At 41.7% G+C, this 27,887-nt stretch overlaps 1 protein-coding gene across 1 annotated transcript in view; it reads left to right on the top strand.

Moving 5' to 3' along the window:
• The window catches only part of LOC139556035 (protein eva-1 homolog A-like), a 167,842-nt gene that overhangs the window by 59,893 nt on the left and 80,062 nt on the right, over positions 1-27,887 (top strand). Inside the window, exon 5 of the mRNA XM_071369511.1 lies at positions 11,725-11,868. Within this exon, the coding sequence (XP_071225612.1) occupies positions 11,725-11,868 (144 nt within the window). The remainder of the gene's footprint in view (positions 1-11,724; positions 11,869-27,887) is intronic.

The following is a 27,887-nucleotide window of genomic DNA, read 5'->3' on the forward strand; positions in this document are numbered from 1 at the left end:
TGTGCCTTGATTTCGAAATAAATCACTGACAGTGTCACCAGCAAAGCACCCCCACACCATCACACCTCTTCCTCCTCCATGCTTCATGGAGGGAACCACACATGCAGAGATCATCCATTCACCTACTCTGCATGTCACAAAGACACGGCGGTTGGAACCAAAAATCTCAAATTTGGACTCCTCAGACCAAAGGACAGATTTCCACCGATCAAATGTCCATTGCTCATGTTTCTTTGCTCAAGCAAGTGTCTTCTTCTTATTGATGTCCTTTAGTAGTGGTTTCTTTGCAGCATTCGACCATGAAGGCCTGATTCACGCAGTCTCTGTTCACAGTTGATGTTGAGATGTGTCTGTTAGTTGAACTCTGTGAAGCATTTATTTGGACTACAATTTCTGAGGCTGGTAACTCTAATGAACTTATCCTCTGCAGCAGAGGCAACTCTGGGTCTTCCTTTCCTGTGGCGGTCCACATGAGAGTCAGTTTCATCATAGCGCTTGATGGTTTTTGCGACGTCACTTGAAGAAACTTTCAAAGTTCTTGATATTTTCTGGATTGCCTGACCTTCATGTCTTTAAGTAATGATGGACTGTCGTTTCTCTTTGCTCATTTGAGCTGTTCTTGCCTAAATATGGACTTGGTCTTTTACCAAATAGGGCTATCTTCTGTATACCACCCCTACCTTGTCACAGCACAATTGATTGGCTCAAACACATTAAGAAGGAAATCAATTCCACAAATGTACTTTTAACAAGACACACCTGTTAATCGAAATGCATACCAGGTGACTACCTCATGAAGCTGGTTGAGAGAAGGCCAAGAGTGGGCAAAGCTGTCATCAAGGCGAAGGGTGGCTACTTTGAAGAATCTCAAATATAAAATATATTTTGATTTGTTTAACACTTTTTTGGTTACTACATGATTCCATATGTGTTATTTCATATATCTACAATGTAGAATATAGTCAAATTAAGAAAAACCCTGGAATGAGTAGCTTTGTCCTAACTTTTGACTGGTACTCTATGTTCTAATTTATCAAAATTACCAGAATATTTAATAATAGGTAATTTATGGTAACTTTGGTAATTTATACTTGATAACTTAAAAAAAATATATTATTCTTATATAGTCATCTTTGTTATACCTGTGTCCATATTGTCCATTAGTTTCTAGTGGATTGACCATATGGTTCAAGAGAAAATAGATGAATTAATTATTATTTTTAAACATCCAATTAAAAATATTTAACAAGGCAAGTCCGTTAAGAGAAAATTTATATTTACAATGGCGGCCTACACCGGCCAAACCCAGAAGACACTGGGCCACCCCATGGGACTTCCAATTACAGCCAGTTGTGATGTAGCCTGGATTTGAACCAGGGTGTCTGTACTGACAACTCTAGCACTGAGATGCAATGCCTTAGACCACTGCACCACTCAGGATATAATCAACAATGGCATTATTTTTAATTCATTCTGCAACTCTTCCAACTACTAACTTTTTTCACAACTACCACCAGTTTGGCGACAAAACATTTTCAACAAAGACATATTGACATAGTCAAATAAAAGTGTGTTAAACATATAAAGGACATTTCATGCTGAAACCTTCATATTAAACACCGAGTATTCACTGAGTTGATGGTTTATACTTAGAATAATGCTTTACAGCTATGTCATTCTATTTTTTGATTATTTTATATATTTTACATGTGATAAGGCCACACAGAGGGCCAGAGATTATTAAACACCTATGATAATGTGAAGGACCCAAACATTATATAAAATCCTTGAAAGTTAACAACATTTTGGTAGTTTACTGGTAAACTTTGAACGTTTTCAGTAATACACCCTCCCTTTGAAAGTTCCCATTAAAATACCCTCCCTTTGAAAGTTTCCAGTGATATACCCTCCCTTTGAAAGTTTCCAGTAATATACCCTCCCTTTGAAAGTTTCCAGTGATATACCCTCCCTTTGAAAGTTTCCAGTGATATACCCTCCCTTTGAAAGTTTCCAGTCCTATATCCTCCCTTTGAAATTTTCCAGTCCTATATCCCCCTTTGAAATGTTCCAGTCCTATATCCTCCCTTTGAACGTTTCCAGTCCTATACCCTCCATTTGAAAGGGTCCAGTGATATACCCTCCCTTTGAAAGGTTTCAATGACATACCCTCCCTTTGAAAATAACCAGTCCTATACCCTCCATTTGAAAGTTCCCATTAAAATACCCTCCCTTTGAAAGTTTCCAGTAATATACCCTCCCTTTAAAAGTTTCCAGTGATATACCCTCCCTTTGAAAGTTTCCAGTGATATACCCTTCCTTTGAAAGTTTCCAGTGATATACCCTCCCTTTGAAAGTTTCCAGTGATATACCCTTCCTTTGAAAGTTTCCAGTGATATACCCTCCCTTTGAAAGTTTCCAGTGATATACCCTCCCTTTGAAAGTTAACAGTAATATACCCTCCCTTTGAAAGTTAACAGTAATATACCCTCCCTTTGAAAGGTCTCAGTGATATACCCTTCCTTTGAAAGTTTCCAGTGATATACCCTCCCTTTGAAAGTTTCCAGTGATATACCCTCCCTTTGAAAGTTTCCAGTGATATACCCTCTTTTATAACCCTGGTTTTAGTACATCTTCTTGGTGTAGTGTATATGCTGCAACAGGTGGGTGTGTGTTTGTGTGTAAAATGTGAAGTTCAATGGTATTCAAGTATGACTCATAGTGGAAGAGGAGACGGGTGCTTCAGCTCCCGGTAAGCATGTCCACCCATTGTCTGGGAGGTTCCAGGAAAGGTGTGGGTGTGTGTTTTGGATCATTCCAAGGAAAGGTGTGTGTTATTGTACCTAGTTTCAGGACACAGTGTTCACGTGTGTGTTTCGCTCCTTTCACCCTGTGTGAACTTAGAGCGGCCAAAAACAACACACATGTCTTAGACGTGTGACATCATCCAGGTCCGCCCACACTCTCTGGCATTGGATACTGATGATAGCATAGCATCGCAATGCTAGTGGGTTTAAGAGGAACTGCAATGGGGTCGCCAAAATAAATAAAAATACACTAAAAAAGGGTGTATGTGACAATATACAAACATTTTGGTAAAGATCATTTGAAAAATGTAATGAAATATATTTATTGGTTTCTTATTGAGTATTTATTGGTTTCTTATTGAGTATTTATTGGGTTCTTATTGAGTGTTTATTGGTTTCTTATTGAGTATTTATTGGGTTCTTATTGAGTATTTATTGGTTTCTTATTGAGTATTTATTGGTTTCTTATTGAGTATTTATTGGGTTCTTATTGAGTATTTATTGGGTTCTTACTGAGTATTTATTGGGTTCTTATTGAGTATTTATTGGGTTCTTATTGAGTATTTATTGGTTTCTTACTGAGTATTTATTGGTTTCTTACTGAGTATTTATTGGTTTCTTACTGAGTATTTATTGGTTTCTTACTGAGTATTTATTGGTTTCTTGTTGAGTATTTATTGGTTTCTTGTTGAGTATTTATTGGTTTCTTACGGAGTATTTATTGGTTTCTTACGGAGTATTTATTGGTTTCTTATTGAGTATTTATTGGTTTCTTATTGAGTATTTATTGGTTTCTTATTGAGTATTTATTGGTTTCTTATTGAGTATTTATTGGTTTCTTACTGAGTATTTATTGGGTTCTTACTGAGTATTTATTGGTTTCTTATTGAGTATTTATTGGTTTCTTATTGAGTATTTATTGGGTTCTTACTGAGTATTTATTGGTTTCTTATTGAGTATTCATTGGTTTCTTACTGAGTATTTATTGGTGGTGCGCCGCTGCTGCTATATCATGGCCACCACTGAAAAAAATATATATATTTCTTTTTATATAGGCTATACACAAATCATAGAAAATCTAGCCAAAATTGTATTTGTCACATGCACCGAATATATCAAGTGTAGACTTTACCGTGAAATGCTTACTTACGACCCCTTACTTACGATCCCCAACAACGCAGTTAAAAAGTAAGAATATTTGCAAATAGATAAATAAATAGTATCACAATAGCAACAACGAGGCTATATACAGGCTATATACAAGGAGTACTGGTATATATGAAACAAATGCATCTGAATGGTAAAACATTTTCAGTGTAAACTACTAAAACTAGATATACATTATGTAGAAAAGTTAATGGATCTATATAGTTTTAAATAAGATCATCTTTGAGAACTAACAGTCACCAAATGCGCCAGTGCCCACATCCACTGCAGGCTAATAGTGGCCTGTCTGTCACTGGCCTTTCTTGTTCCAGGGGGAAGGGTTTCAGCATGACACTGACTGACTGATACAATCCCTCTGGGGGGAAAACATGTGCATAAACATACACATACTATACACAAACACACACACACACACACAGTCTTGTATAACTAACATTGTGGTAACACAATTCAGTCCCATTTAAAAGCCTATTTTCCCTAACCCCTAAACCTAACCCGTACCGTTACCGTTACCCTAACCTTAACACGAAAACCTTACCCTAGCGCCTAACTCTTAACGTAATTCTAACACTAATTTTAACCTTAACCCTAAACCCCCTAGAAATAGCATTTGACCTAGTTGGTCAAAATCCTTTTAATTTACTATTATTGTGCACACACAAACACACACCTGCTGGCATAGCCCTGTCTGCTGCATTCCAGAGCGGGTGAACTTGGCATTTCCCCTGACAGGACCACACACACAAACAACAACACAACCAGGGTGGCTGCCGTGGCAACGAACACAACTTTACACTGAACTCATTCTTCTCCACAGTTACCCAGCGGGCAAAAGTTGTCAAGGGACATCATTTTTCTGATATACAATGTCAGATTACAACCATTTAAAGACGTCTTTTAGCCCTTCAGGGAAAATAAAGACCTATTGAACAGAGTTCTCCATGAAGAAATCACGGCGCCTGGAAAGACGTCATATCGTGATTGTTGTCTTGTTTAAGTGACTGATACAACCAGGTAAAGGCGTCTTATTCTGGATGCTAAAACAGACTAAAAAACGTCCTTTTACATTCAGACTACAACCTGACCAGGACGTCAGTCTGATGTTATTGCAACCGGTTTTGCCCACTGAGCATAAGACAGGTCTATTTGGACTGAGTATTAGGCCTTGTCCTGGACCCAGGCCAAGACACACACACACACACATGTCACTGTGTGTGTATGATCTATCTCTAACTCCTCTGTGTTAGAGGAGTTATGGCATACACTCAAACATCATACTATTACAGTCATGTGCTACTGAGATGAATGTCACACCCAGTCTATAGATTCTATATCTGTGCTACTGAGATGAATGTCACACCCAGTCTATAGATTCTATATCTGTGCTACTGAGATGAATGTCACACCCAGTCTATGGATTCTATATCTGTGCTACTGAGATGAATGTCACACCCAGTCTATAGATTATATATCTGTGCTACTGAGATGAATGTCACACCCAGTCTATAGATTCTATATCTGTGCTACTGAGATGAATGTCACACCCAGTCTATAGATTATATATCTGTGCTACTGAGATGAATGTCACACCCAGTCTATGGATTCTATATCTGTGCTACTGAGATGAATGTCACACCCAGTCTATAGATTCTATATCTGTGCTACTGAGATGAATGTCACACCCAGTCTATAGATTATATATCTGTGCTACTGAGATGAATGTCACACCCAGTCTATAGATTATATATCTGTGCTACTGAGATGAATGTCACACCCAGTCTATAGATTCTATATCTGTGCTACTGAGATGAATGTCACACCCAGTCTATAGATTCTATATCTGTGCTACTGAGATGAATGTCACACCCAGTCTATAGATTCTATATCTGTGCTACTGAGATGAATGTCACACCCAGTCTATAGATTCTGTATCTGTGTTCTGAGAAGAATATCACACAGTGTATGGATGCTGTATCTGTGTACTGAGAAGAATATCACACAGTGTATGGATGCTGTATCTGTGTACTGAGAAGAATATCACACAGTGTATGGATGCTGTATCTGTGTACTGAGAAGAATATCACACAGTGTATGGATGCTGTATCTGTGTACTGAGAAGAATATCACACAGTGTATGGATGCTATATCTGTGTACTGAGAAGAATATCACACAGTGTATGGATGCTATATCTGTGTACTGAGAAGAATATCACACAGTGTATGGATGCTGTATCTGTGTACTGAGAAGAATATCACACAGTGTATGGATGCTATATCTGTGTACTGAGAAGAATATCACACAGTGTATGGATGCTATATCTGTGTACTGAGAAGAATATCACACAGTGTATGGATACTGTATCAATGGATACAGAAGAGGATTACGCAGCCTGACAGAAGAGGATTACGCAGCCTGACAGAAGAGGATTACGCAGCCTGACAGAAGAGGATTACGCAGCCTGACAGAAGAGGATTACGCAGCCTGACAGAAGAGGATTACGCAGCCTGACAGAAGAGGATTACGCAGCCTGACAGAAGAGGATTACGCAGCCTGACAGAAGAGGATTACGCAGCCTGACAGAAGAGGATTACGCAGCCTGACAGAAGAGGATTACGCAGCCTGACAGAAGAGGCCATGTTGTTGTGCTACCAACAAACTGAACGGATCAAAGTGTGTTGTGGTCCCTTTTGAAATGACTTTTTAACAGACCTGAGTTCAAATAGTATTTGTTTTCTTTCAAACACACTGAGTGATTCAACTGTGTGTGTGTGTGTGTGTGTGTGTGTGTGTGTGTGTGTGTGTGTGTGTGTGTGTGTGTGTGTGTGTGTGTGTGTGTGTGTGTGTGTGTGTGTGTGTGTGTGTGTGTGTGTGTGTGTGTGTGTGTGTGTGTGTGTGTGTGTGTACGTGCATGGTTGTTTGTGTGCGGCCGTGAGGTTCCAATGAGAAAGCTGCGACCTATTGCGGTGTGACAGCGTTACTCAGTTCCGGTTACGACGTTCCCACAACGTTTCCACAACCTGCCAGGCCGACACATCCTGGTGGGAAATTACAGCGTGTCCGATCCGGCTGGGAGCGTTCCAGGAACAGCCTCTCCGGGATTGACACGGATGTTGGGATGGCATTCTGCTGGGGTTTCCTGACTGCTGTTTCTGAATAGTAAAGTTCACTACCCACCTAGAATGATATAGTCATCCATGAGAGTGTTCCTGTGTTTTGGTACCTTCCCTCTTCCACCCTGACTTACTACTTCACTTGACTTTCTAATGGATCACTGGGTTCCAGTACGGGACTGTTGTGGGTTTGATTCCTGCAGACTGATTATATCTGGTATGTGTCAGTTAATGTTGCTAGTTCTGTAAGTTGCTTTGTGTTGAAGTGTCTAGTAAATGCCCATATTATTATTTAAATGATCAAGTCCTCCAATCCTGTCACAGCAGATCAGTGATTATCTCCAAAGAAATGAGGAAGAAACAATGCATCTTGAAAGGATTCAACTGGTGTCAGTGTTCCTCTTTAGTTCCTGAGTTGGGCTATTTGACCTGTGACCCTCATCATCATTCTTCCTGAGTCTGTTGACACACTGTGAGAGAGTCCAGTAGGGTCTGTTTTCATATGGAACTCCCCTCTCTCTCCTACTTGGTCTGTTGTAAGGTTTAATGTTCCATGTCCTCCTAAAGGGCGTCCTCCAGAACCAGGGGTTAACAACAACATTTCCAGAGTCTTTGTTGGTGTCCCGACCCGACTTGGGTTCAAATAGTCCATTTTGTTTTCTTTCAAATACTTATAGATGTATTTCATTGGGCTAGCCTGGCACAGTGAAACCAATGGAGTTTCCATGTATGGAATTGTCCCGAAATTACAAACCCTATCCATTTGGCAATGCTAAAACTATTAGACCTTGAAAACGCAGCCCTGGGCCCGAATTCCTTAAAGCATCTAAGAGTAGGAGTGCTGACCTAGGATCAGGTTGACCTTTTAGATCATAATGAATACTATTCATGGACAGGGGGGCCTGATCCGAGATCAGCACTCTTACTTTGTGATAATGGGCCCAGGACTCCTTTACTACTACAGCAGTCCTTCTGGGATTCTGTGGTTCAAACTGGATTCTGTGGTTCAAACTGGGTTCTGTGGTTCAAACTGGATTCTGTGGTTCAAACTGGGTTCTGTGGTTCAAACTGGGTTCTGTGGTTCAAACTGGATTCTGTGGTTCAAACTGGGTTCTGTGGTTCAAACTGGATTCTGTGGTTCAAACTGGGTTCTGTGGTTCAAACTGGATTCTGTGGTTCAAATTGGGTTCTGTGGTTCAAACTGGATTCTGTGGTTCAAACTGGATTCTGTGGTTCAAACATTAAAAGCACATCAGTAATATATATAGTCCCACACAGCTGCTGTATTTAAAGGACATTTCAATCAATGTGGACACACAACATGTTAGTACATCAGACAGCATCTCCTGAATCATCTGTCTATTTTTTTACCTTTTATTTAACTAAGCAAGCCAGTTAAGAACAAATTGTTATTTACAATGATGGTCAGCCTAAAACCCCAAACGGCAAGCAGTACGGTGTAGAAGCACGGTGACTAGAAAGGCCAAAACCTAGGATGAAACCTAGAGAGGAACCAGGCTGTGAGGGGTGGCCAGTCCTCTTCTGGCTGTGGCGGGTGGAGATTATAACAGAACATGGCAAAGATGTTCAAATGTTCATAGGTGACCAGCATGGTCAAATAATAATAATCACAGTGGTTGTCAAGGGTGCAACAGGTCAGCACCTCAGGAGTAAATGTCAGTTGGCTTTTCATAGCCGGTCATTCAGAGTATCTCTACCGCTCCTGCTGTCTCTAGAGAGTTGAAAACAGCAGGTCTGGGACAGGTAGCACATCCGGTGAACAGGTCAGGATTCCATAGCCGCAGGCAGAACAGTTGAAACTGGAGCAGCAGCACGGCCAGGTGGACTGGGGACAGCAAGAAGTCATCAGGCCAGATAGTCCTGAGGCATGGTCCTAGGGCTCATGTCCTCCGAGAGAAAGAAAGAAAGAAAGAAAGAAAGAAAGAGTTAGAGAGAGTATACTTAAATTCACACAGGACACTGGATAAGACAGGAGAAATACTCCAGATATAACAGACTGGCCCTAGCCCCCCGACATAAACTACTGTGGCATAAATACTGGAGGCTGAGACAGGAGTGGTCGGGAGACACTGTGGCCCCATCCGACGATACCCCCGGACAGGGCCAAACAGGCAGGATATAACCCCACCCACTTGCCAAAGCACAGCCCCCACACCACTAGAGGGATATCTTCAACCACCAACTTACCATCCTGAGACAAGGCCGAGTATAGCCCACTAAGATCTCCGCCACGGCACAACCCAAGGGGGGGCGCCAACCCAGACAGGAAGATCACGTCAATGATTCAACCCAGTCAAGTTACGCACCCCTCCCAGGGACGGCATGGAAGAGCACCAGTAAGCCAGTGACTAAGCCAGTGTCTATCCTCCCTGGAGAACAGAAGAGATGAGAGGAAAACAGCCTTCTGTCTATCCTCCCTGGAGAACAGAAGAGATGAGAGGAAAACAGCCTGTCTATCCTCCCTGGAGAACAGAAGAGATGAGAGGAAAACAGCCTGTCTATCCTCCCTGGAGAACAGAAGAGATGAGAGGAAAACAGCCTGTCTATCCTCCCTGGAGAACAGAAGAGATGAGAGGAAAACAGCCTGTCTATCCTCCCTGGAGAACAGAAGAGATGAGAGGAAAACAGCCTGTCTATCCTCCCTGGAGAACAGAAGAGATGAGAGGAAAACAGCCTTCTGTCTATCCTCCCTGGAGAACAGAAGAGATGAGAGGAAAACAGCCTGTCTATCCTCCCTGGAGAACAGAAGAGATGAGAGGAAAACAGCCTGTCTATCCTCCCTGGAGAACAGAAGAGATGAGTGGAAAACAGCCTGTCTATCCTCCCTGGAGAACAGAAGAGATGAGAGGAAAACAGCCTGTCTATCCTCCCTGGAGAAGAAAGGAAAAGAAAAGGGTGGAGCATCATCTGTCCAGGATGAGAAGAGTGGTGGTAAGGGTCGGGGGGGGGGGCTGGCAGGCGCTTAGTGATGATGTATGAGCCCCCCATCTATCACTCTGACAGGTGTTTGTGTGTCCCCCTCTTCCCTCTCACCCCCTACATGAGCTCGGGTGTCCCTTTTCACAATGGGGGGCCCACGCGGGATAGGTCTGGACAGGGGCCCCAGGATGTCCCTGGGATAGGTCTGGACACGGGCCCCAGGATGTCCCTGGGATAGGTCTGGACAGGGGCCCCAGGATGTCCCTGGGATAGGTCTGGACAGGGGCCCCAGGATGTCCCTGGGATAGGTCTGGACAGGGATATGGGGGGACAGACCCTTTGTGGAGTGTCCCAGATGTCCTCTAGTCCCTGGGATCTTGAAAATGAGCCCAGTCAGTGTTGTAGAGAGAGAGAGAGAGAGAGAGAGAGAGAGAGAGAGAGAGAGATTGTATTGGTTGCGTACACATATTTTGCAGATATTATCACAGGTGCAGCGAAATGGTTATGTTTCTAGCTCCAACAGTGCAGTAATACCTACCAACACACACAAATCCCCCAAATTATAAGAAAGGAATTAAGAAATATCAGAACGAGCAATATCAGAGTCAGGAATATAAATAAATGTATATGATGATGTGAATAGACATGGACCGTTGATACTTGCCTATTCATGTTAGGATTTACTTTACTGTCGGCCTATAGACAGATTTATGGCTTATTAATTCCTATCTGTGAAAAATTACTTAATGAGCCTAATGATTTGGAAAGTATAATGACTGTTGAGAATGCACAGCTATAATGACTGCTGAGAATGCACAGCTATAATGACTGTTGAGACTGCACAGCTATAATGACTGTTGAGAATGCACAGCTATAATGACTGCTGAGAATGCACAGCTATAATGACTGTTGAGAATGCACAGCTATAATGACTGTTGAGAATGCACAGCTAAAATGACTGTTGAGAATGCACAGGTATAATGACTGCTGAGAATGCACAGCTATAATGACTGTTGAGAATGCACAGCTATAATGACTGTTGAGAATGCACAGGTATAATGACTGCTAAGAATGCACAGCTATAATGACTGTTGAGAATGCACAGCTATAATGACTGTTGAGAATGCACAGCTATAATGACTGTTGAGAATGCACAGGTATAATGACTGTTGAGAATGCACAGGTATAATGACTGCTGAGAATGCACAGCTATAATGACTGTTGAGAATGCACAGCTATAATGACTGTTGAGAATGCACAGCTATAATGACTGTTGAGAATGCACAGCAATAATGACTGTTGAGAATGCACAGCTATAATGACTGTTGAGAATGCACAGCTATAATGACTGCTGAGAATGCACAGCTATAATGCCTCCTGAGAATGCACAGCTATAATGACTGCTGAGAATGCACAGCTATAATGACTGCTGAGAATGCACAGCTATAATGACTGCTGAGAATGCACAGCTATAATGACTGTTGAGAATGCACAGGTATAATGACTGTTGAGAATGCACAGTTGTACGGAGCCAAATGGCTTGCAGATTGTGCAGTCCTTCTGTGCCCTGTGTAATATTATAGAATGTGTCCTACGAGACTCCTCTGTTCCTGCTTACTGGTATTCTCTATGGAATCAGAGGGTGTCTTCCTCTATTATCTCTAATTCTCCCCCCCCCCCCACCTCCCCACCTTTCTCTCAGACTGCCAGTCGGGCGTGGCTCTCCAAGTGCTGATGGCCCGTTGTCAGGGGAAACGGAGCTGTTTGGTCCGGGCGTCCACACGAGAGTTCGGGGACCCCTGTTACTCTGGCACCAGGAAATACCTCAGTGTCATCTACACCTGTGGTGAGTACCGGCTGCAGTTCTTTCACACTACACCTAGTCAGCACTTCCTTATGTGGACACTAGGGGGAGCTCTTCTCTCAAGTTTCATGTTTTATTAGTCGTAGGAGATACACATAGTATATAAACGAGGGATCATCAATTAGATTCAGCCAAGGGGACGGTGTTTTTCTTAAGCATATGGTCAGGAGGCCGGAACAGAATTACAAATCATTTGTAGACTGAAAATTGATTGCAAGAAGCCCAAACAGATATGTTTTACTAAAACAGTCCTTTCAAACCTTGCTTACATTTGTATACGATCACATATATCTCTCTATTATGCATGGGAACGCTGTGGAACAGATTTATTTAATCAGTTGGAGCTGATTGGTTGGTGTTTTTACAGTCTTTTTTGCGAAGAGAATTTGGGGGAACCCTGGTATACACCGTCCAATGAAATGCTTACTTGCAGGTTCCTTCTGGACAATGCAACAACAACAATAAAAAATAATAGGAACATAAAGTAAATGTCTCAGTAGAACAGAATAAACATTTTAACATCCGTATAATACAGGAAGGCCCAATTTATAGTACTGTATTTACACATGTTTGGGGAAGAGGGGATTGGTGAAGTGTTTAAATTGTGCAGTTTTTAGCAATCTTAATAAGAGACTGCAGTGTGTAGAGTGTGTGTGTGTGTGTGTGTGTGTGTGTGTGTGTGTGTGTGTGTGTGTGTGTGTGTGTGTGTGTGTGTGTGTGTGTGTGTGTGTTCATCTATGTCGATGGGGGGCTTATGTGGATGGCTGCCTTTTCATACAATTACGTATGTGGCCCAAGTTTTTTCCCGGTCTTTTATCTCTGTCCGTCTGTCTGTCTCTGTCCGTCTGTCTGTCTCTGTCCGTCTCTCTCTCTATATTTATCATGTATGTCTGATGACTGTCTGGTGTTTGTAGGAGTGGTGCTTGACAGTTTAGTTTCTGCTCTCTGTCTCGACGGAAGAGAGACGGGTTTCGTCTCCGTCTATCCAGCCACCACACCCCCAGGCTAATCCTGAGCTGGCACAATATAATTCGTTAACACACACATTCATAAACTAATGGACACACACACACACACACACACACACACACACACACACACACACACACACACACACACACACGTTGTCCAGATGCCTGCTGATCCAGGGATTGATCCATCAATGCCAGGGTCTGGAGCCTCTCAGACCGAACATGTCAGCAGCGACACACAACACACTCACACACAACCCCCTAATGCTGATCAACCTCTGTCCCGAACCCTGTTTGAATGCTCTACAAGAGTTGTCCAGTATCTATCAGAACAAGAACTGTCCAGTATCTATCAGAACAAGAACTGTCCAGTATCTATCAGAACAAGAACTGTCCAGTATCTATCAGAACAAGAACTGTCCAATATCTATCAATAGAAAAACAGTAGAACTGAGATTTGAGAGTCTTTTTAATCTCTGTCTGACCCTCCTCGTCTCTACGTTGATATCCAGAGATGTTGTGTGTGCACCTGACCAGCTCCAGAGATGTAGTGTGTGCTCCTGACCAGCTCCAGACATGTAGTGTGTGCTCCTGACCAGCTCCAGAGATGTAGTGTGTGCTCCTGACCAGATCCAGAGATGTAGTGTGTGCTCCTGACCAGCTCCAGAGTGTGCTCCAGAGATGTAGTGTGTGCTCCTGACCAGCTCCAGAGTGTGCTCCTGACCAGCTCCAGAGATATAGTGTGTGCTCCTGACCAGCTCTAGAGTGTGCTCCTGACCAGCTCCAGAGATGTAGTGTGTGCTCCTGACCAGCTCCAGAGATGTAGTGTGTGCTCCTGACCAGCTCCAGAGATGTAGTGTGTGCTCCTGACCAGCTCCAGAGTGTGCTCCTGACCAGCTCCAGAGATGTAGTGTGTGCTTAGATATGGTGGGGGAAAAATGGAAGGAAAAGAAAGAATGGAGTAGGCGTAATGTAGGGAAATGGATGGAGAGAAGGAGTGTGTTTGTGTGTGTGTGTGTGTGTGTGTGTGTGTGTTGAGGCAGGGTGTGTAGTGCAGGGGAGACTTTTGGCAAGGAGAAATCCTTCTATCTGTAGTAGAATGCAGTGTTTTCCATTAGCGACTGTCGTCGTCTGAGCAGGTTACAGACTCATTTTCAGCCGACTACTTTTTCCACTTCATATTAACTAGTCTACTTTTCATTTAACATTTTCAGTTCGCTAGTACGTCGAGCCCTCTCCTGCCGGGATTGAACGATAAGCACCTTCTCGCGATCTATTGACAGAATAGGTGCCTGGAGTTGTGGCACATAGGCTATTTACTGAGCTTTGATTGACAACTGAACAGCAAGTGTTGAATTGTTCATAAAAGGTGTCAAACTGACTGAATAAAGTCAATCTCAAATATCCCTTTGCCATTCATAAATCATGCAGTGTGGTTGTCTATGGTATCACAGTGGGAGAAGTACACCATAGGATTTCCTAGGTTTCCTTTCCTAGGATGTCTGGGCTTGCCTAACCTAAACTAGCAGACGTAAAAGAAATGTCGGAAACTAGATCCACTACGTACTGGTCTTCACGAGAAGAAAATAACTGTTGGGGGAGGTTCTCTTCTGCCATGTTCAATCAATCCAGTAAATATGGAGGAGGAGTTAAGATGGAAGGTCGCGTTGTTCACCATCAAATGCGGAAGTCGCATCACATCTCTTTTAATTTTCCCTGAAAATCAGAACTTCCGGTTGCTGGGGACTCGGCAGAGGCTTGCCAGACAGTAACCACGTTTACATGAGCACAGTATACCAGATAATCGCTTATATCCCGCTTATGGTCATATTCAGGATAAACTGTTTACATGCACCTTTGATATCCCGCTCACGAGTATCCCTGTATCCATGAATAAACACAATATTCCTCATTGAAGTTCATATGGGTTAAATGGAACAGTAACTGAAAGATGGACACTGACTGTAGGTCTATAATCTCTAACATATAGAATAATATTAACTGTAGGTCGATAACCTCTAACATATAATATAATATTAACTGTAGGTCTATACCTCTAACATATAGAATAATATCATATTAACTCCTGCAGAATTATGCATTTCTTGCAGTAAAATTATATAACAAATGTTCATTTTGCTTCGGGAACAGGAGTGGAGAAATATGATTTCTTTCTTTCAGCATCGAATGTGTGTGTCACGCCCTGACCTTAGAGAGCCTGTTTATTTCTCTATTTGGTTAGGTCAGGGTGTGATTTGGGTGGGCATTCTAGTTTATCTATTTCTTTGTTGGTTCCCAATCAGAGGCAGCTGTTTATCGTTGTCTTTGATTGGGGATCACACTTAGGCAGTCCTTTTTCCCACCTTCAGTTGTGGGATCTTGTTTTGTGTGTAGTTGCTTTCTGCGCTGCATAGAGCTTTACGTTCGTTTTGCATTTTGTTGTTTTTTGGTATCTTTGAAAATAAAAGTAATATGTACGCCTACCACGCTGCACCTTGGTCTCCTTCCGACGACGGACGTAACAGTGTGTGTAATGTGTTATCTTTGACACTGTTATGCAAGCAGACAGTATTTCAACCACATAGTGATGACCAACTGAAGACTTGTTTTCTTCCTTCTCTAAGCTTGTTATTTCCTTAAAACCCGTCAAACTGATGTCATTTGGACATTTTGCACAGGACCAATCTTTCCACTGTTTTGAAGTTATTGCGTTTTCCCCCGGTCCCTAAACGAAACAGACAACTTTACCGGTGTTAACTGTATTACTAATGCATTCATTCTATCGATGTAAGACATTATTCTGGTGAGTACTACTGTAATTATTCTTCTGGGGCAACAAGTTAGGCTATGACAGAAGAGAAGCTGCATGTATTTAACTCTAGTTGACAAACAAATGGCCTACCAAATGTCGGAAGTTACACTAAACAAAATATAAACGCAACATGTAAAGTGTTATTTCTCTAAAATTTTGTGCACAAATTTGTTTACATCCCTGTTAGTGAGCATTTTGTTCTTTGCCAAGATAATCCATCCACCTGCCAAGTGTGGCATATCAAGAAGCTGATTAAACAGCATGGCCATTACACAGGTGCACCTTGTGCTGGGGACAATAAAAGGCCACTCTAAAATGAGATTCTCTGGACTGATGAAACCAAGATGGCCTGATTGCCAAGCGTCATGTCTGGAGAAAACCTGGCACCCTCCCTACCATTAAGCATGGTGGTGGCAGCATCATGCTGTGGGGATGTTTTTCAGTGGCAGGGACTGGGAGACTAGTCAGGATCGAGGGAAAGATGAACAGATCAAAATGCCTAGAGATTCTTGATGAAAACCTGCTCCAGAGTGCTCAGGACCTCAGACTGGGTTGAAGGTTCACCTTCCAACAGGACAACAACCTTAAGCACCCAGCCAAGACATCGCAGATGTGGCTTCGGGACAAGTCTCTGAATGTCCTTGAATAGCCCAGCCAGATCCTAGACTTGATCCCAATCTAACATCTCTGGAGAGACCTGAAAATAGCTGTGCAGCGACTCTCCAAACATTTCTTGCAAACATTTCTAAAAACCTGTTTTTGCTTTGCTTTGTGTGTAGATTTTTGAGGGGGAAAAACTATTTTATCCATTTTAGAATATGGCTGTAATGTAACAAAATGTGGAAAAAGTCAAGGGGTCTGAATACTTTCCAAATTCACTGTACCAGACAAAGAAATTAATTAATACATGATAGACTGACCAGGTGACTCCAGGTGAATGTTATGATCCCGTATTGATGTCACTTGTTAAATCCACTTCAGTCAGTGTAGATGAAGGGGAAGAGACAGGTTAAAGAAGGATTTTTAAGCCTTGAGACTATTGAGACATGGATTGTGTATTCGTTCCATTCGGAGGGTGACTGGGCAAGACAAAATATTTAAGTACCTTTTGAATGAGGCATGGTAGTAGGTGCCAGGCTCACCGGTTTGAGTGTGTCAAGAACTGCAACGCTGCTGAGTTTTTCACGCTCAACAGTTTCCCGTGTGTATCAAGAATGATCCACCACCCAAAGGACATTGAGCCAACTTGACACAACTGTGGGCAAGCATTGGAGTCAACATGGGCCAGTATTCTTGTGGAGCGCTTTCGACACCTTGTAGAGTCCATGCCCCAACGAATTGAGGCTGTTCTGAGGGCAAAATGGGGTGCAATTCAGTATTAGGAAGGTGTTCCTAATGTTTTGTACATTTAGTGTATATGGAAGCAGTTTAGTGCCAAACAAATCTATAAAATATGGGTAAACAATTATTATTATTTTCTTATACTGTATCGCTCTGAAATAGGACAGAAACTTTCAAATGTTTTGGAGACTATCTGTTTTTGTATGAATCTGTATGAATCTGGTATTCACTGCGTTTCTATGGGCTAATAGCAGTAAGACAAAATGTAATGTTTCATCAAATAATTGCTTTATTAATTTTTTTGATACCTAATGGGGCCCTAAAATTCAATATCAAATAGCTAAATTATCTTTGGTGTGACCATCTTAAAACAATTCCATATGACGTTAGCAGTAAATCTATAAATAAGACTTAATAAGACTTCTTGGTAAAATTGAAGTACTTTACTGTGGTTGTTGCCAATGAAATGGTCAAAAAGAAACAAAAATAGCTTCTTAGCATAGAGCAATTTATCAAGCAAAAATTCTGCTAGGACTGTCTGGGAGTGGTCTGAGTTGGGAGGGGAAAACTGAAAACTAGCTTTTATTGGCAGAGAGGTTTGGAACTCTTTCTGTTGGTCTATTAACTAATTTACTGCCTGGTGATGTCACCAGGTAGGCCAAAACTACATCCCACCAAACAGCTTTTACACTAAAAGGGCATCATCATTTTCACAATTTCACAATATTATTTCAACCTCATTATGTACTGTGAACATTTGACTGCACTGTGCCTTTAATCTCAAGAGAAGACATATTAAAGATTAAAAATGTTTTATGTTTTCTTACTTAGAAAATAGTCCTGATCACTCCCGAGGGGATAGACTCACTCCTTAGCAATAACAAAGCCGTAAATGGCCTGGAATGAGTCATCAGTCTCCCCACAGATCACACACCCACACACACACACTCACTTCCTGTCCCAGATCTCCCCTTCACACAAGGTGACCCTTTTTGGTTCTATGTAGCAACCCCCTTTCTTCTAGCATATACCTTACACCAGTATAACCACCTCATCTAGTTCCCTGGGTCCATATTCTCCAGTCCTGAGCCTGTAGGTCTTAGTCTCTGGTGCTAACTTCCAGCCTTAGTCTCTGGTGCTAACCTCCAACCTGGAGGCTTTAGTCTCTGGTGCTAAACTCCAAACTGGAGTTCTTAGTCTCTGGTGCTAACCTCCAGCCTTAGTCTCTGGTGCTAACCTCCAACCTGCAGTTCTTAGTCTCTGGTGCTAACCTCCAACCTGGAGTTCTTAGTCTCTGGCGCTAACCTCCAACCTGGAGTTCTTAGTCTCTGGCGCTAACCTTCAGCCTTAGTCTCTGGTGCTAACCTCCAACCTGGAGTTCTTAGTCTCTGGCGCTAACCTCCAACCTGGAGTTCTTAGTCTCTGGCGCTAACCTCCAACCTGGAGGCCTTAGTCTCTGGTGCTAACCTCCAACCTGGAGTTCTTAGTCTCTGGTGCTAACCTCCAACCTGGAGTTCTTAGTCTCTGGTGCTAACCTCCAACCTGCAGTTCTTAGTCTCTGGTGCTAACCTCCAGCCTTAGTCTCTGGTGCTAACCTCCAACCTGGAGTTCTTAGTCTCTGGCGCTAACCTCCAACCTGGAGTTCTTAGTCTCTGGCGCTAACCTTCAGCCTTAGTCTCTGGTGCTAACCTCCAACCTGGAGGCCTTAGTCTCTGGTGCTAACCTCCAACCTGGAGTTCTTAGTCTCTGGCGCTAACCTCCAGCCTGGAGTTCTTAGTCTCTGGCGCTAACCTCCAGCCTGTAGGCCTTAGTCTCTAGTGTTAAACTCCAGCCTAGAGGCCTTAGTCTCTGGTGCTAACCTCCAGCCTGGAGGCCTTAGTCTCTGGCGCTAACCTCCAGCCTGGAGGTTTTAGTCTCTGGTGCTAGCCTCCAACCTGGAGGCCTTAGTCTCTGGTGCTAACCTCCAGCCTTAGTCTCTGGTGCTAACCTCCAGCCTTAGTCTCTGGTGCTAACCTCCAGCCTTAGTCTCTGGTGCTAACCTCCAGCCTTAGTCTCTGGTGCTAACCTCCAGCCTTAGTCTCTGGTGCTAACCTCCAGCCTTAGTCTCTGGTGCTAATCTCCAGCCTTAGTCTCTGGTGCTAACCTCCAGCCTTAGTCTCTAGTGCTAACCTCCAGCCTTAGTCTCTGGTGCTAACCTCCAGCCTTAGTCTCTGGTGCTAACCTCCAGCCTTAGTCTCTGGTGCTAATCTCCAGCCTGGAGGCTGCTCCTTTCTCCAGTTCCCCACTCAGTCCTCACCCAAGGCCCCCCCACTACCCTTCTCTCCTCTGTCTGATCTTGTCTCAGCCAGCTAAGTGCTGCAATTTACCCATTTCCTGTTGCCAATCACCAACGTTTATTAGGCATTCCTTTACCTTTTATCTCCTGTTGGAACCTACCGCTAACCTCCACTATCCTACCAAACCTACCACTAACCTCAACTTGTTCAAATACTTCTTATGTTGTTCAGAGGGCCGTTCGGGGCCATCTATTACACCAGTGCGCAGTGAGGGGGCGTCTATGGGAAGTTGGGAAGTTTAAAGAGAGAGACTTTATCTTGATAAGTCAGTGGGGCTTTATTACCTGAGTGCCAGAGTAGGAGGCCTGTGTGTTATTAGTTATGGATGGATGTGGATGTGAGTTATGGATGGATGTTGATGTGAGTTATGGGTTATGAATGGATGTTGATGTGAGTTATCGGTGGATGTTGATGTGAGTTATGGGTTATGGATGGATGTGTATATGAGTTATGGATGGATGTTGATGTGAGCTATGGATGGATGTTGATGTGAGTTATGGGTAGATGTGGATGTGAGTTATCGATGAATGTGGATGTGAGTTATGGATGGATGTTGTTGGGAGTTATGGGTGGGATGTGGATGTGAGTTATGGATGGATGTTGATGTGAGTTATGGGTAGATGTGGATGTGAGTTATCGATGGATGTGTTATGGATGGATATTGATGTGAGTTATGGGTGGATGTGAGTTATCGATGAATGTGGATGTGTTATGGATGGATGTTGATGTGAGTTATGGATGGATGTTGATGTGAGTTATGGGTGGATGATGATGGGAGTTATGGGTGGATGTTGATGGGAGTTATGGGTGGATGTGGATGTGAGTTATCAATGAATGTGGATGTGAGTTATGGATGGATATTGATGTGAGTTATGGGTGGATGTGAGTTATCAATGAATGTGGATGTGTTATGGATGGATGTTGATGTGAGTTATGGATGGATGTTGATGTGAGTTATGGGTGGATGTGAGTAATGGGTTATGGATGGATGTTGATGTGAGTTATGGATGGATGTTGATGTGAGTTATGGATGGATGTTGATGTGAGTTATGGATGGATGTTGATGTGAGTTATGGGTTATGGATGGATGTTGATGTGAGTTATGGATGGATGTTGATGGGAGTTATGGGTGGATGTGGATGGGAGTTATGGATGGATGTTGATGTGAGTTATGGATGGATGTTGATGTGAGTTATGGATGGATGTTGACGTGAGTTATCGATGAATGTTGATGTGAGTTATTGATGAATGTGGATGTGAGTTATGGATGGATGTTGATGTGAGTTATCGGTGGATGTTGATGTGAGTTATGGGTTATGGATGGATGTTGATGTGAGTTATGGATGGATGTTGATGTGAGTTATGGGTTATGGATGGATGTTGATGGGAGTTATCAGTGGATGTTGATGTGAGTTATGGATGGATGTTGATGTGAGTTATGGGTGGATGTGAGTTATGGGTTATGGATGGATGTGGATGGGAGTTATGGGTGGATGTGAGGTATAGGATATGGATGAATGTTGATGTGAGTTATCGGTGGATGTTGATGTGAGTTATGGATGGATGTTGATGTGAGTTATGGGTGGATGTGAGTTATGGGTGGATGTGAGTTATGGGTGGATGTGAGTTATGGGTTATGGATGGATGTTGATATGAGTTATGGATGGATGTTGATATGAGTTATGGATGGATGTTGATGTGAGTTATGGATGGATGTTGATGTGAGTTATGGATGGATGTTGATGTGAGTTATGGGTTATGGATGGATGTTGATGTGAGTTATGGATGGATGTTGATGTGAGTTATGGATGGATGTTGATGTGAGTTATGGGTGGATGTGAGTTATGGGTGGATGTGAGTTATGGGTGGATGTGAGTTATGGATGGATGTTGATGTGAGTTATGGATGGATGTTGATGTGAGTTATGGGTTATGGATGGATGTTGATGTGAGTTATGGATGGATGTTGATGTGAGTTATGGATGGATGTTGATGTGAGTTATTAGTGGATGTGAGATATGAATGTATGTGAATGTGAGTTAAGGATGTTGATGTGAGTTACACATGTAAGAGAACACGAACACACACACACACACACATGGAAATATGCTAATACAGAGGCACATATTGTTCCAACGTACACGGCAAGCATGCATACATACAGGCCCATCCCCCAACTCCACACTGTCATCAGCATACTGTGAAACTGCAGGGGAGATGTTTATTTTGGCTCAGGTGTGTAGTGTGTGTGTGTGTGTGTGTGCCTTATCTGCAGGCCAGCTAAACAGCACTGGGTCCACTGGGCCTGCTTCCCCCTGCATCCTCCTGTCTGTCTTGGATACCATTTCACACACACACACACACACACACACACACACACACACACACACACACACACACACACACACACACACACACACACACACACACACACACACACACACACACACACACACACACACACACGCGCATACACACACACATCTGAACGGAGACGATCAGGAGGGTATGACACACAGTAAATGACTGACCACAGGTCTCTGTTGGCTGTTGAGCTGTATGTGAGTATGATAGGTAGAAGAATCCTCTTCTGTTCTGATATCCCCTCACTAGCCACTATTACTGTCTGTTCTGATATCCCCTCACTAGCCACTAGTACTGTCTGTTCTGATATCCCCTCACTATCAACTAGTACTGTCTGTTCTGATATCCCCTCACTATCAACTAGTACTGTCTGTTCTGATATCCCCTCACTATCAACTAGTACTGTCTGTTCTGATATCCCCTCACTATCAACTAGTACTGTCTCTGTTCTGATATTCCCTCACTATCAACTAGTACTGTCTGTTCTGATATCCCCTCACTATCAACTAGTACTGTCTGTTCTGATATCCCCTCACTATCAACTAGTACTGTCTGTTCTGATATCCCCTCACTATCAACTAGTACTGTCTCTGTTCTGATATCCCCTCACTATCAACTAGTACTGTCTGTTCTGATATCCTCTCACTGTCCACTACTACTTCTATCAAATTTCAAGTTAATATTACTAGTGTACACAAGATACATATGGCATACACCGTCCAATGAAATGCTTACTTGCAGGTTCCTTCTGGACAATGCAACAACAATAATAAATAATAATAGGAACATAAAGTAAATGTCTCAGAACAGAATAAACATTTTAACATCCGTATAATAAGGGAAGGCCCAATTTATAGTACTGTATTTACACACGTTTGGGGATGAGGGGATTGGTGAAGTGATTAAATTGTGCAGTATTTATCAATCATAATAAGAGTCTGGTAGCAGCAGTTGTAATGTGTGTAGAGTGTGTAGAGTGTGTGTGTGTAGAGAGTGTGTGTGTGTGTGTGTGTGTGTGTAGTGTGTGTAGAGTGTATGCAGTGTGTCTGTATGTGGAGGATAGGTGCAGGTGGCACTGACACACACTGGTTTTGTCAGTTGTTTCTGAGAAAATCAGTGTCCCCTTAGCTTACATTTTAGCAACAGCATCAACGTTTTAACAAGAACGTAACACTCAACAGCATCAACGTTTTAACAAGAACGTAACACTCAACAGGATCAACGTTTTAACAAGAACGTAACACTCAACAGGATCAACGTTTTAACAAGAACGTAACACTCAACAGCATCAACGTTTTAACAAGAACGTAACACTCAACAGCATCAACGTTTTAACAAGAACGTAACACTCAACAGCATCAACGTTTTAGCAAGAACGTAACACTCAACAGCATCAACGTTTTAACAAGAACGTAACACTCAACAGCATCAACGTTTTAGCAAGAACGTAACACTCAACAGCATCAACGTTTTAACAAGAACGTAACACTCAACAGCATCAACGTTTTAGCAAGAACGTAACACTCAACAGCATCAACGTTTTAACAAGAACGTAACACTCAACAGCATCAACGTTTTAACAAGAACGTAACACTCAACAGGATCAACGTTTTAACAAGAACGTAACACTCAACAGCATCAACGTTTTAGCAAGAACGTAACACTCAACAGCATCAACGTTTTAACAAGAACGTAACACTCAACAGCATCAACGTTTTAGCAAGAACGTAACACTCAACAGCATCAACGTTTTAACAAGAACGTAACACTCAACAGCATCAACGTTTTAGCAAGAACGTAACACTCAACAGCATCAACGTTTTAACAAGAATGTAACACTCAACAGCATCAACGTTTTAACAAGAACGTTACACTCAACAGCATCAACGTTTTAGCAAGAACGTAACACTCAACAGCATCAACGTTTTAACAAGAATGTAACACTCAACAGCATCAACGTTTTAACAAGAATGTAACACTCAACAGGATCAACGTTTTAACAAGAACGTAACACTCAACAGCATCAACGTTTTAACAAGAATGTAACACTCAACAGGATCAACGTTTTAGCAAGAACGTAACACTCAACAGCATCAACGTTTTAACAAGAACATAACACTCAACAGCATCAACATTTTAACAAGAACGTAACACTCAACAGCATCAACGTTTTAGCAAGAACGTAACACTCAACAGCATCAACGTTTTAACAAGAACGTAACACTCAACAGCATCAACGTTTTAACAAGAACGTAACACTCAACAGCATCAACGTTTTAACAAGAACATAACACTCAACAGCATCAACGTTTTAACAAGAACGTAACACTCAACAGCATCAACGTTTTAACAAGAACGTAACACTCAACAGCATCAACGTTTTAACAAGAATGTAACACTCAACAGCATCAACGTTTTAACAAGAATGTAACACAACAGCATCAACGTTTTAACAAGAATGTAACACTCAACAGCATCAACGTTTTAACAAGAACGTAACACTCAACAGGATCAACGTTTTAACAAGAACGTAACACTCAACAGGATCAACGTTTTAACAAGAACGTAACACTCAACAGCATCAACGTTTTAACAAGAACGTAACACTCAACAGCATCAACGTTTTAACAAGAACGTAACACTCAACAGCATCAACGTTTTAGCAAGAACGTAACACTCAACAGCATCAACGTTTTAACAAGAACGTAACACTCAACAGCATCAACGTTTTAGCAAGAACGTAACACTCAACAGCATCAACGTTTTAGCAAGAACGTAACACTCAACAGCATCAACGTTTTAACAAGAACGTAACACTCAACAGCATCAACGTTTTAACAAGAACGTAACACTCAACAGGATCAACGTTTTAACAAGAACGTAACACTCAACAGCATCAACGTTTTAGCAAGAACGTAACACTCAACAGCATCAACGTTTTAACAAGAACGTAACACTCAACAGCATCAACGTTTTAGCAAGAACGTAACACTCAACAGCATCAACGTTTTAACAAGAACGTAACACTCAACAGCATCAACGTTTTAGCAAGAACGTAACACTCAACAGCATCAACGTTTTAACAAGAATGTAACACTCAACAGCATCAACGTTTTAACAAGAACGTTACACTCAACAGCATCAACGTTTTAGCAAGAACGTAACACTCAACAGCATCAACGTTTTAGCAAGAACGTAACACTCAACAGCATCAACGTTTTAACAAGAATGTAACACTCAACAGGATCAACGTTTTAACAAGAACGTAACACTCAACAGCATCAACGTTTTAACAAGAATGTAACACTCAACAGGATCAACGTTTTAGCAAGAACGTAACACTCAACAGCATCAACGTTTTAACAAGAACATAACACTCAACAGCATCAACATTTTAACAAGAACGTAACACTCAACAGCATCAACGTTTTAGCAAGAACGTAACACTCAACAGCATCAACGTTTTAACAAGAACGTAACACTCAACAGCATCAACGTTTTAACAAGAACGTAACACTCAACAGCATCAACGTTTTAACAAGAACGTAACACTCAACAGCATCAACGTTTTAACAAGAACGTAACACTCAACAGCATCAACGTTTTAACAAGAACGTAACACTCAACAGCATCAACGTTTTAACAAGAATGTAACACTCAACAGCATCAACGTTTTAGCAAGAACGTAACACTCAACAGCATCAACGTTTTAACAAGAACGTAACACTCAACAGCATCAACGTTTTAGCAAGAACGTAACACTCAACAGCATCAACGTTTTAACAAGAACGTAACACTCAACAGCATCAACGTTTTAACAAGAACGTAACACTCAACAGGATCAACGTTTTAACAAGAACGTAACACTCAACAGCATCAACGTTTTAGCAAGAACGTAACACTCAACAGCATCAACGTTTTAACAAGAACGTAACACTCAACAGCATCAACGTTTTAGCAAGAACGTAACACTCAACAGCATCAACGTTTTAACAAGAACGTAACACTCAACAGCATCAACGTTTTAGCAAGAACGTAACACTCAACAGCATCAACGTTTTAACAAGAATGTAACACTCAACAGCATCAACGTTTTAACAAGAACGTTACACTCAACAGCATCAACGTTTTAGCAAGAACGTAACACTCAACAGCATCAACGTTTTAACAAGAATGTAACACTCAACAGGATCAACGTTTTAACAAGAACGTAACACTCAACAGCATCAACGTTTTAACAAGAATGTAACACTCAACAGGATCAACGTTTTAGCAAGAACGTAACACTCAACAGCATCAACGTTTTAACAAGAACGTAACACTCAACAGCATCAACATTTTAACAAGAACGTAACACTCAACAGCATCAACGTTTTAGCAAGAACGTAACACTCAACAGCATCAACGTTTTAACAAGAACGTAACACTCAACAGCATCAACGTTTTAACAAGAACGTAACACTCAACAGCATCAACGTTTTAACAAGAACATAACACTCAACAGCATCAACGTTTTAACAAGAACGTAACACTCAACAGCATCAACGTTTTAACAAGAACGTAACACTCAACAGCATCAACGTTTTAACAAGAATGTAACACTCAACAGCATCAACGTTTTAACAAGAATGTAACACAACAGCATCAACGTTTTAACAAGAATGTAACACTCAACAGCATCAACGTTTTAACAAGAACGTAACACTCAACAGGATCAACGTTTTAACAAGAACGTAACACTCAACAGCATCAACGTTTTAACAAGAACGTAACACTCAACAGCATCAACGTTTTAACAAGAACGTAACACTCAACAGCATCAACGTTTTAACAAGAACGTAACACTCAACAGCATCAACGTTTTAACAAGAACGTAACACTCAACAGCATCAACGTTTTAACAAGAACGTAACACTCAACAGCATCAACGTTTTAACAAGAACGTAACACTCAACAGCATCAACGTTTTAACAAGAACGTAACACTCAACAGGATCAACGTTTTAACAAGAACGTAACACTCAACAGCATCAACGTTTTAACAAGAACGTAACACTCAACAGCATCAACGTTTTAACAAGAACGTAACACTCAACAGCATCATCGTTTTAGCAAGAACGTAACACTCAACAGCATCAACGTTTTAACAAGAACGTAACACTCAACAGCATCAACGTTTTAACAAGAACGTAACACTCAACAGCATCAACGTTTTAACAAGAACATAACACTCAACAGCATCAACGTTTTAACAAGAACGTAACACTCAACAGCATCAACGTTTTAACAAGAACGTAACACTCAACAGCATCAACGTTTTAACAAGAATGTAACACTCAACAGCATCAACGTTTTAGCAAGAACGTAACACTCAACAGCATCAACGTTTTAACAAGAACGTAACACTCAACAGCATCAACGTTTTAGCAAGAACGTAACACTCAACAGCATCAACGTTTTAACAAGAACGTAACACTCAACAGCATCAACGTTTTAACAAGAACGTAACACTCAACAGGATCAACGTTTTAACAAGAACGTAACACTCAACAGCATCAACGTTTTAGCAAGAACGTAACACTCAACAGCATCAACGTTTTAACAAGAACGTAACACTCAACAGCATCAACGTTTTAGCAAGAACGTAACACTCAACAGCATCAACGTTTTAACAAGAACGTTACACTCAACAGCATCAACGTTTTAGCAAGAACGTAACACTCAACAGCATCAACGTTTTAACAAGAATGTAACACTCAACAGGATCAACGTTTTAACAAGAACGTAACACTCAACAGCATCAACGTTTTAACAAGAATGTAACACTCAACAGGATCAACGTTTTAGCAAGAACGTAACACTCAACAGCATCAACGTTTTAACAAGAACGTAACACTCAACAGCATCAACATTTTAACAAGAACGTAACACTCAACAGCATCAACGTTTTAACAAGAACGTAACACTCAACAGCATCAACGTTTTAGCAAGAACGTAACACTCAACAGCATCAACGTTTTAACAAGAACGTAACACTCAACAGCATCAACGTTTTAACAAGAACGTAACACTCAACAGCATCAACGTTTTAACAAGAACATAACACTCAACAGCATCAACGTTTTAACAAGAACGTAACACTCAACAGCATCAACGTTTTAACAAGAACGTAACACTCA

The sequence above is a fragment of the Salvelinus alpinus genome, chromosome 27 (assembly GCF_045679555.1).
Source record: "Salvelinus alpinus chromosome 27, SLU_Salpinus.1, whole genome shotgun sequence".
In the NCBI taxonomy this organism is placed as follows: Eukaryota; Metazoa; Chordata; class Actinopteri; order Salmoniformes; family Salmonidae; genus Salvelinus; species Salvelinus alpinus.